The 11432-nt window shown below is 35.0% G+C and overlaps 1 protein-coding gene and 1 long non-coding RNA gene across 3 annotated transcripts; one reads left to right on the plus strand and one right to left on the minus strand.

The window, feature by feature from the left end:
* Positions 1–6313: 6313 nt before the first annotated feature.
* On the plus strand, positions 6314–9201 carry LOC113348330 (deSI-like protein At4g17486). Its single transcript, XM_026592053.1, has 4 exons — positions 6314–6828; positions 7740–8027; positions 8437–8517; positions 8711–9201. The coding sequence occupies exons 1-4, from the start codon at positions 6690–6692 to the stop codon at positions 8857–8859; spliced, it is 657 nt and encodes a 218-aa protein (XP_026447838.1). The 5' UTR covers positions 6314–6689; the 3' UTR covers positions 8860–9201.
* Positions 9202–9450: 249 nt separating this feature from the next.
* LOC113348331 lies at positions 9451–11432 on the minus strand. Of its 2 annotated transcripts, none has more exons than XR_003359568.1 (3): positions 11302–11432; positions 10365–10418; positions 9451–9897 (listed from the first exon to the last, which is right to left on the minus strand). It is a non-coding gene; the product is annotated as an uncharacterized LOC113348331 (long non-coding RNA). The 2 variants fall into 2 exon arrangements; XR_003359567.1 differs by having other exon boundaries at positions 10357–10418.

The raw sequence follows: 11432 nt of genomic DNA on the forward strand, positions 1-11432 counted from the left end.
ACTTCAATTATGCACATTTGGTAATTCGAGTTGAGTTTAGCTAGCTTACATATTTCTTGAAATATGTGTTGGTAAGGTTTTGCTTTAACCAAGTTCATCTTATATTCTTGACGAAAGTCAAAAGATGATCATGTGAAAATCGCCTGGTAACATCTTACACGATTTGTGTGAGACAATCATTTGATGTAGACTCAGAATGTTTCGTATTGATCATTCGATCACTTGAAAATTGCTTTGAAGCTAATAGTTTGTGTGAGACACCTATTGTTGTCTTCCGAGAATATTTCAGTGGTTGAAATGAGAGTTTAGAATAATTGGATATAAGCACAGTATGCGTACTTACATATATGTGATCCAAGTCCGGGAACCATGGTATGCATACTCGTATGCGTCCTAATTGGTTTTGTTGAGGTCCGAGAACTAAGTACGTACCGGTATGCGTACTGGCGTGAGGTTCAAGTTCCGAGACTTAATCAAGGAAAGTGTCTAGAGTTATATCTTTATCTCTCTTGCGATTAAAACATTTACAGAATTGAATCCGTGAACCTAATCAAAAAGAGAGTTCTTGGATGGTACCAAAGACCAATGTCCAAGGATCAATCAAGTTGTATCCAACAAACTAGGTTGGATGTATCTACATTGATTGATCAACGCACGACCTGTGATATTTCAATTATAATGATAAACTATCTAATGCGGAAAAAGAAATAACACGGACACCAGAAATTTTGTTAACGAGGAAAACGCAAATATATAAAAACCCCGGGATGTAGTCCAGATTGAACACCAAACTGTATTACGCCGCTACAGACGGTAGCCTACTACCAATTAACTTCGGTCTGGAATGTAGTTGAGCCCGAACTTAGTCTCCCACTGATTTAGGTACAATCATGTGAATAAGATTTAAAGTTTTCATCTAACGGTGAATATTGTTTGCTTGGTTCCAAAGCTATCTTAGCTTAAACCTAAAGTAACCTATACTTTGAAGTCTATATAAGGGGAACTCTTGGAAATTGGGATTTTTGAATCCTGACACTACTTTTTGGTGTGTCATAGTTGTATCTAGAGTCGTCCTCTCCAAAAACCCTTTTAGAGTTTAGCGACTATCAAATACTTCATTGGAATTCGTAAATCCAGGTCCAGTTATCTTTTATCTTGATAACTTGTGTATCCTGATCTTGTTCGATTGTTGATTTATCACTTGAATAGATAGTAAACACAAAATTCTCTTCGTCTCAACTTTGTGATTCCACAAGTTTTATACTTGTGAAGTAAATAATAATCTAGGCTGCACTCCAGGTTGCGTAAGTCCGGATTTTGAGGATAGCCAGACTTTTGTCAAGTTGTTATCGATTTCCATCACCTGGATATTACGTTTGATCTGATCATATGTTTCGATCATAAATCGGGAAATAAATTATATAGGCTTAATCTGTGGGAGGCAACAACTCTTAGTTGGTGTGACGTTATCTAAGAGAATCAATTGCGCTGGGATTCAAGAGGCGTAACACTCTGGTTAGGAAACTGTAACCGAATGCCGGTTTGAACTTAAAAGCATAACACTCGTTTCCATGAACACAAAGACATTAATCTTGAGTCATAATTATGTGATCAATTAAGTTTAGTGTTAATTAAAAAATTGATCAAATGCAAATCATGTCGTAGAAATAATTAATCTCATTTTAACACAATCAACATAGTTTATAAATGCACAAAGTACAAGTACATGAGTCGTGCGTGAATAGGCTAAGTCATGGTACGCGAACCGGTTTGCAAATTTATGAGCAAAACCGAGTTCCGGATATGACAGATCTATTCAGTTCACGTACCGGTTTGCAAACTTACGAGAAAAACCGAGTCCCGGAGTTGACATAACTTTTCAGTTCACGTACCTCTTTGCAAACTTAGGTGCAAAACTGAGTTCCGTAGTTTACAGAACTTTTCAGTTTGCGAACCGGTTTGGAAATCTTAAGACTTTACCACCGGTTTCAGAGTTCACTGAACCTTTTCAGTTTACGTACCGGTTTGGGTACTAAACTGGTTTTAGAAAACATAATTGTATTGGTTCGCATACCGGTTTGGATACTGAAACCCGGTTCCCTTATCACAGTTCCAAAATGGTTTCTATACGAATATACATACCTATCTGGATCACGAAACAAACAGATTCTCCCATGATGTGCATATGAATATGCGTATGACACAAATATACAAGTTGATCTATAGCTACTCCACTACGTGTACGAATACATGTAATACAACTTCAGACATATAATAGTTATCTCAGTTTGTAAGATTGATAACACTGTCCTGTATTCCGAGTATAGTAGTTTTATATTTCTCCAAATCAATTCGAAACATTCACGAAGAACATCAATGACACATATCCCTGTTCCAGGCTATTTTCGAATGATAAGCCTGAATCATGATTTGGTTCCGAACAATAAATTGTTCTCCGCCAAAATTGATCAAGTATGAACAAATGTTCATTAAGCTTAGTCATTATATTTCAAGAAATTCGTAAACTAAATAATTAGTTCTCGACTCGAAATTCTTGTCTATGCAAGCTAGTCTAATTAGTTATGCAACAATCGTCTCAAGGATAGAAAGGTAAATATAACTTGAGAATTAGGTGGTTCAGTCTGCACTTACCTTTTGTTGATGAAGTTCTCCAAAAGCTTCGGTTGGTTTTCGCCTTCAAACGGTAGAACACAAATGATGACTGGTTCGTTTCTCACCACCTCTATCCTAGGCCGAGACTTAACTAATTGTATACTAGAAATAAAGATGTAGTTTTGACAACTAAATTTGACAATAATCTTGATATAGGAACACTTGTGAGTTCGACCACAATTGTCTAAAATTATGGTTTAAGAGAATTTTTATTCTTAGATTTTTCAGAATTCAAAGCAAATCAATGAGAACACCAAAAATTATAGAAGTGAAATGGCATCCGCCTCTTCACGTTCAACGTAGATGGATATTCATTGGGTAATCCTGGTATGGTAAGATTTGGAGTAGTTTTGTGAAATAAACAAGGTTCGGTTAGAGGCTATTTTCCGGCGCCTATTGACAAATGGGTTTGATAATCAGTTAATGTTGAATTTTGGGTGCAATTTATTCTTTCAAAATTGTTAAAGCTCGTAACATGCGTCGTATTTAGTTTGTTTGTAATTTTATAAACGTATTTATGGATCTCTAGAATTTTTCTTTGGTACTTGGAGATCATGGGTTCATTGGAAGAATTGTCACTTTTCGAAGATAATTGAGTTTAGGGTTGTCCTACACATACATAGAGGAAAATATATGTTCTGATTTCTTAGCTAAAGTTGGAGCTACCACCATTTTCGTTGAAATTGTTTTTGTATCTATTCTTTATCACTTCGTTCTTCGGAGGTCAGGTTTATGTCATATTTCTTGATATTTTCTTATTTTCTTAATTATAAATTATAAATTATAATTTCTTTCTTAATTATAAATTATAGAACAGAGAAAAAAACACATGGATGCTTTAAATGATCTATTAGTTATCCTTATAAAGGTCTTGGAATCTTCCATCAAAAAAAAAGGGCTTGGAATCACATGTCGCTTAATGGGTACATTTCAGATTTCGAATTTAAAATTTAATCCTTTGTACATAGAGAAAGAGATTTGTTTTGCTTGTGGCAAGAGACAGATGGATGCTTCATCGAAATACGCAATTCATTGCAAGTTTATTCCTGGATTTAAGTATATTCTTGATCACCTTATTTGAGATGTTAGTCAGTTTTTTTAACAAATACACAAATGGAGACCTATACTTAAGTTAGGAAACATTAGCAGGTAGATTAAAGATTGGCACGCATGTGTTGACCTAGCAGGTGTGGTCTTTATGGTGGGTTAGAAGGTTGCGTATTTGCTTCCGGACAAACGTACGGGAATCAACATGTAACATGGTGAAGTATGAGAAGGCTTATGAAAATTATGACGCCATCAAGATCTTCAAGAATATTCAGATGTCTATGTATAACAATATTATGACTGTTAGGTCAATGGATCTTGTTTTTGAAAATTTTGAAGAAATAAGGAAATACGCTACAGTATCCCCTTATCAACAAAAGTAGCAATCGAGGGGGGTGGAATTACAAGTTTTTTCAGTGATCATTTTACTTCTCCTAACTTCCTTGGAAATATCAGCAATACTATTACCAGTTCTTCTAATATAAATAACTTTCTAAGATTCAAAATAAGCTAACGAAGGTTTTATTTCCTCAATGAGTTTTCTATTATCCCATCGAACTGTTGGACTATTAGCATTTATAGAGGTTATAACAATTCAACATCATCAACAACATGAATTTTCTTGATATTTAAGGAAAATACCCGTGACAGTGATTCTTTTATTGTTAAGCATTCTCCAGCCTTATCTAATGCTCCAGATGAGAACAAGCCTTTAACTCCTCTGTAAACACCTGCACAAGTCCACAATACCATTCCAGAACCTAGTTGATTAGTTAAGTGATCAAAGGATCGATGCATCTACAAAAACCTTGTCTAAATCAGATTGTCCTATCATGTTAATATCTAATTGAGAAGACTCATTACTTATATCATTATCTAGATTACTATCAGGAAAAAATAAAGTTGTGCAAGCGAAAAATTTTGGAAACAGTAGCCAAAGGTGACAAATTTGTATACTGAAAGATGTTATAGTATATCTCTTACATATGATCCAGCATCCCACCATGTTAGTAATTATCCATTTATCTTGCTCAGCTGTAAAAGTAATATCAGCTCTATTAAACTATGAGAGAATCCATTCTTTAATAGTAACACATGGATTACTAATTTCATCAATATTAACACCAATAAGTCTCCAGACTGCTCCTGAATGATCATATAAAAGGAGAAGATGATAAAGGGTCTCTTCATTATTCTTATTACAAATGTTGCAAGAGTTATCGATTTCCTTGTTGTAGTAATTTTTTTTCTCCAGTGGGAATTATATTCTTCAAACACTTTCAGATTAACAATTTCACTCGACGAGGAGCATGAACTTTCCATAAAGCCTTCGATACCCGACAATTGATTATTAGCCGGTTGAGACAAACTTTTTTCTTATGCAGGCTTTTTGAATGCACTTTTTATGCTAAACTTGTCATCTCTAACAGGTTTCCATATCATTATGTCATCTGCCTATTTAGAAATCTTCATGCTTAGGATTTTACTAACCATATTAATACTGTCAAAAAGATTATTACGAAGTGCAAAATTCCAATTATCGGAACTAGTTACCTTCCGTTCATTCATGTTATTGCATATGAGAAAGAGAAGAAGAAACTAGCTTATGGTCAAAACCTATAATCCAAACATCCAACCATATCCTTGTCTTCCTACCATTATTGATTTCCTGTAGTAATGTTGTTGCAGTATGGATATACCCAACTCAACTCCCTTCCAGATCCAAGAAGAATTGTTATTTTCTCTTGAAAGGTTAATAAACTCATCATTCCTAAAATACGTTGCTTTAAGAACCTGGACCAATAATTGCTTAGATTGATGACATATCCTCCATGCTAGTTTTGTCAGGAAAGCATGATATAATTCCAAGTTCCTAAAACCGAATCTTCCAAATCTTTTGTTCCGCATAAATTATGCTAGGCAATCTATTTGATCTATATCCCCACCAAATCATCCTTCGCCAAATATTCGGTTTTTTGACAAGTTGTTTTTGGCATCTTAAAAATACTCATCTGGTAAGGTGAAACCGCATTTAACACAACATTCACAATTGTAGTCCTACCTTCCTTGTTCATAGTTGTAGTATGCCACCTATCTAGTCTTCTATCAATAGCTTTATATCATGTTTGGATACCATTCCAAAAATTACTTTTTAACTTTTTGAAGCAGAAAAAAAAAGTCAAAAATAATTAATTTGGATACACAATTTCAGAATGATTTTTAGAAGATAAAAAAGGTCGGCTTTTCGTGAACAAAAATATTTTTTATTTTTGGCATCTGCTTCTGGTATTCAAACATGCTATTAGAAACTTCCTCGAAGGAAGATATTTTGGATCTGCCAATAAAAAAAAAAGATCTACGGTAATTTTTCTTTTTATCCATATACCTCAAACCTATATAACTCCAAGTATCACAAACATCAAAGTTATATAAAACCTTAAACTCCCTCTGTCACGTTGTAAACAAAATAAAAATTAGTAGAGAAATTGTGTTATCCACCGGACGCAACTCAAAAGCTAATCATGTTTTCGCCAACGCTAATTCGGAAATTCCAACGTCGTCATAACGGCCTATTTACCTTCTTTCCTTAACTTTTCCAAAGACGAAAAAGAAATCAAAATGCTCTTTCTCTTTTTAACTGAAATCCCTTTATATTTAGCATGCCCAGTGATCCAGATACTTCCCAATACGTGGGTCATAATAGGTGTACGTTTCTTTTTCCTCAGCTTTCAACCCCCAGAAACGCTTGAATTCATTGCGAAAGCTGAAGAAAAAAGAAAACAAAATCCAAATTCTAGCTGAAATCCTTCAATCTCCAAGTCCTCCCCTTGTTAAATTCTCCCATTTTCATTAGATTTTCATCCTAGAAAGGAAGAAGATCCTATTCAAGGATTGCAAATTTTTGAAAGAAGAGCAGATTTTTTTTAGGGGTTTCTGTGAAGAATCTGAGAGGAGATCTGTCTGTAAATATGGGTAATATAAATTCAGGTTCTGAAGATAGTGATGGCAACTATCAGGCACCTGTTATCTTGAATATTTACGATCTTACCCCTATCAACAATTATACCCGTTGTGTTGGTTTGGGGATTTTTCATTCTGGGATTGAAGGTATTATTACATTCTTTTGATTACATTTTGTTGTTGTTGATTTTTCTTCATTTTTGTTAATTGATAACAAGATTTAATGTCAAATGCATGTTTTGTAGATCTTAATTTGTGTTCAAATTGTAATTTCATGTTTATTGCTGAGATACTCACAGCTTAGGATTGGTCAAGTCAGGATCCAAAACATTATTTTGATAATTCTGATTGGCAATTTGTCAAATATCAAATGGATAATATATGCAAGGAAATATGTGAAGTTATTTATTATTTGATGATCTTGGTGAACAAAATTAGAAAAATGTTAGAGCTAATTGCATGACATTCAAATTTGTTGATTATGATGTTCATCTGTTCCTTCGAGTTAAGGAAGTAATTGGTTAAGTCATGATTCATGCATTTGGGTATCTCGAAACATGCTATCATTCGTTGATTGGGGATTTTTGTGTTTGTTGTTAGAATAGTTTTCTGATATCCGGTTTGCATTTTGAGTAACGAACAGAACCTGTAGCTCTGTCGTTTTATAATTTGGACTTGAGATGTTAGAAGCCATCGCATTAACTATTTGGTATATGGTTTATCTGATGCAAGTACTCATAATTTCTTAATTTGATTGAAAGTGCTATATTAAGGAAGGAACTTATTGCGGGTACTGCATTACCACTTTTACTAGATTGGTCAAAGAATTTGTTTGTTGCTTGCTTTTATGTCGCCCTCGGATAACGACATTAACATCCTATACTGCCCGGTATCTTAAACTTGAGACTGAGATAAAATCGAGTAATCTCCAAGTTTGTAATTTGTACCAAAACTCATTAAGTAATTTGATTTAGGCTATTTTGCACTTACTGTCCATTTTATCTCTTATTGAAGAAACGGTTATATTGTATGGTTGCCTAAAACTTGTGTATTGGCAGTTCATGGTTTGGAATATGGATTTGGAGCACATGATTACTCTGCAAGTGGAGTTTTTGAGGTGGAACCAAAGCGATGCCCTGGTTTTCTATACAGATGCTCAGTGCAGTTGGGATATACGAAAATGCCACCTGCTGAGTTCCGGTTATTTATGGAGGATGTAGCTTCAGAATACCATGGTGACACCTATCATCTGATCACTAAGAATTGCAACCATTTCACAGAAGACATGGCCATGAGATTAACTGGCAAAGAGATTCCTGGATGGGTGAACAGGCTTGCCCGAATAGGTACAAAGTCACATCTCTTTACAGGATAGCGACCATTTTTTTTTCTATTGCATGTTTCCTTATCGTGCTTCTCAGCTTCTCTAACTGAAAGATATTAATTGCAATTTAGTTACCAACTCTTTATGTAGTTCTACTAGACAACAAACTGTTGATAAACTCTTTATGCTCCCCTAGTTTACTGAATTAACTGGCTCATAGGCTGCTTTCCGTGGCAAATGTAGGATATGCTACCATGACTTTCTTATTCAGAGTAATAGAAAATTTTCTGAGGAACTTCATACCTTTGTGACCTGCCTTTTCTTCTGACGCTGTGCAGAAAACATTCAATTTTAAAAAGTACATAATGTCTGAAATAATGAATATTGGCGCATATATTCTTAACATTCAGAATGTGATCTGTTATATTCAGGTGTCATGTGCAGTTGTTTGCTTCCTGAAAGCCTCCAAGTAACCACGGTTAAACAGTCGCCGGAGTTTCACAATTGTTCCGGTTAGTAATAAATTCTCACATTTAGTATCAGTTATTCTCATCCAGCTGGTTGTTACTGCATCTTAATCAATAGTTTTCTTTTAAGAATTAAAAATACTACTTTACTATTTTCTGGTCGGTAAGAATCTTGTTTTCCGAAACCTAGAAAAGGGCATTTAACCATCCGTGGAGTTTCAATGTTTTGTGAATACAGAGGAAGATGGCTCTGAGTCTCAATCCACGCCAACCACACGCGAACCTACAGAAATTGATGAAGCAGATCAAGCTGATAAACACCTCCTCTCTCCTACTAACGCGGGTGGAATTGAAGTTTCTTTTGTCCGAGAATCATCTGTCAGGTGAAGTGGTGAAGTCTTGGTCTCTCTGTTTCTTTTGTCAGAGAGTAGCCTTGGTATAAACATCAATTCAAAGGAATACTTTGGTATGCATGGTGGTTCTGCAGAATGAACTACCTTGGTTGGGAATGTATTATAGTCCATGGTTGTGTATAATTACATTTTTGGTAAACGAGTTAAATTCCGGGTTGATCAGCTTAGTGTGACGTTTGTCACTTTATCTTACAGTTGTTCTTGTCTGTCTTAATGGTATGAAGCACTCTCCTTTCCAGTAAAAGATGTTAGGATCTTTTTTGGAAACATAAATTGTTGGGAAAATGAATGATTTGGCTTGGTGTGTTTGGATGTCCATTAGAATCTCTGAAATCAGAAGATTTTGATATTGCAAAATCATAACAACCTTCTTAATGTCCGACTTTGTTAATTAGAATCAGTTTTGGTCAAATCAATACTATAGCCATTATTAGAATATAAATTGTCCAAACAGATTCAAATGGACGATTGATTAATTGTGGTTTGGAAGAAGAAAGAGCTCATAACTTTGAGCTAGGGTTCCTTCCAACAATTAACACCTATGTTAGTACAGAAGATAGTTAAGTTGTTCAGAGTTGCATACAGTTTGTTACTGTATTTAACAAACAAGTTGTGGTATTTTGGAAAAACTATTACATCATAATCAGAAATTTCATGGAAAGACTTTAGTAGCAAATATATCAAGTAAAAGACTTTAGTTCAACTTCACCATAAACCCATTATAACTTAAAATGGGAAGGTTCACTCATTTTACATTTCCTAGGGCTATAAAGGACTGAAATTTGGAGATCCCCCTTTTTATATATCTGCCACGAGCTTTTGAGATCCGACTCCCTGGAGTAAAAAGAAGCAACACCCGTCAGGGTTCAAAGTGGCCGTAACAAATGTGATCTCTGCTTAGCTTACGCCATACTAACAATCTAGGTAGTTGAAGAAGGTTGGGCGTTGATGGTGGAAATTCAAAGTTCCTGCTACGTCTGAAGAAGTCAACAATAGGCTCGAAGTCTGTAACCTGAATAGATTTCTATGGTCAATTAGAAACCAGAAGCTGAATACAACGTATATGAGCACCAACTTCTACTAGAAAAATAAAATACTGATGTGAACTTAATTTTTCTTAATTAGAAAATTAGAAGTGGCTCTGAACTCTGTAGTGGAGATAGGGTCAAATATGAATCATTCCTACTTTAATTCAAATAAATTAGAAATTTGAATCTAGACTGTGTACATGTTATTCTTTGATACTTACCATGAAGATAGCTGCAGAAAAAAAAGGTAAACCAAGGGTTTAAAGTAAAATATGGAAGATATATAACTGAGATACTCGAACAAAACAAAGCAACCTTTTTGGTGAAAGTAAAAGATAAAACCCCAAGTATTTTTTGATATTCATCACTGTACAGTGTACACACCAAACATCCGAGAATTCTAAATCTAGCAAATAATTTAAGAGATGACAAGAGTTACTTACTGTCACACCTCTTAAAAGCTCAGCAATATCCCTTTCCAAGACAATTTAGACAACGCTGCACCCTGAAAGACAATAATAAACACATCACCTCAACATATAAGGTCTTAAGATCACAAAGCTCAATTCTGCCTTGAAAACTAGCTCATATTGTTATGCGCCAAGCTCAGTTCTGACCTGTTTCCTTCACATGTGGGGCAGAGACATGGATTTATGGCAACAGGATCATACAGAGGTGACCACTCTACTGTAGAATTCCCTTTGCATAATTTGCAAATATAGAACCCCTTACCTCTACAAACTCCACAAGGTGAGGCACCTTTTTTCTACACAACACGAAGGAATGCATCGTTGACAAATTAGCATAACAGAAAAGAACCTGAACATAACAAATGGTTCATAATGTCTTTTCTTTATACTAAGAATCAAATCTAAGTACAAGTTTGAAAGCTTTACAAGAAGTAGTAGTGGTCAAATTGTAGTTGCTGCTTAAGAAACAAGTTGTATCTATGTGCAATAATCTTCGACCCTCTACTCATTTGACAAGCACCAGAAAAGAACTTTGGAATACTATCAGAAAAGCTCTTTAGACCCCAGAATAATATTCAGACTGACATCCAAAACACATGTGCGAGGCCAGTTTTTTATTAAGAAAAATGTGATGCCAATGGGCTCCATTTATAAAATCTCAGCACTTGGATTATTTAGGGTCCAAACTGTCTACTGCTTCCTTAATTCCAAAACTTAAAATGATCTGTTTTGAAGTTAGAACTTCATATAGTTTCCTTGGTTACTCTTGTTCAAAAAATTTAACGCTTCAGCATAACATCTAGCGGCAGAGTGTCGACATAGAAAAATAAATAAATCTAATGAGTCAAGGTACTTCTGTAATATCTCTAAAAGTTAAAATGCTGTGGTAATTGTATGTAATGTTGTATTAGAAATTACCCGTTTAGCTTCAGAAACAGTTTGTAGTGCTCGAATCGTTAGAGTAGAGGCCAACGACAGCGTGATGACTCCACCAAACAAAATACCAGCAGCCGTACCTAGCTTACGTAAAGGCTCAGGGACACCACCCA

Source organism: Papaver somniferum, chromosome 2 (assembly GCF_003573695.1).
Source record: "Papaver somniferum cultivar HN1 chromosome 2, ASM357369v1, whole genome shotgun sequence".
Classification (NCBI taxonomy): domain Eukaryota; kingdom Viridiplantae; phylum Streptophyta; class Magnoliopsida; order Ranunculales; family Papaveraceae; genus Papaver; species Papaver somniferum.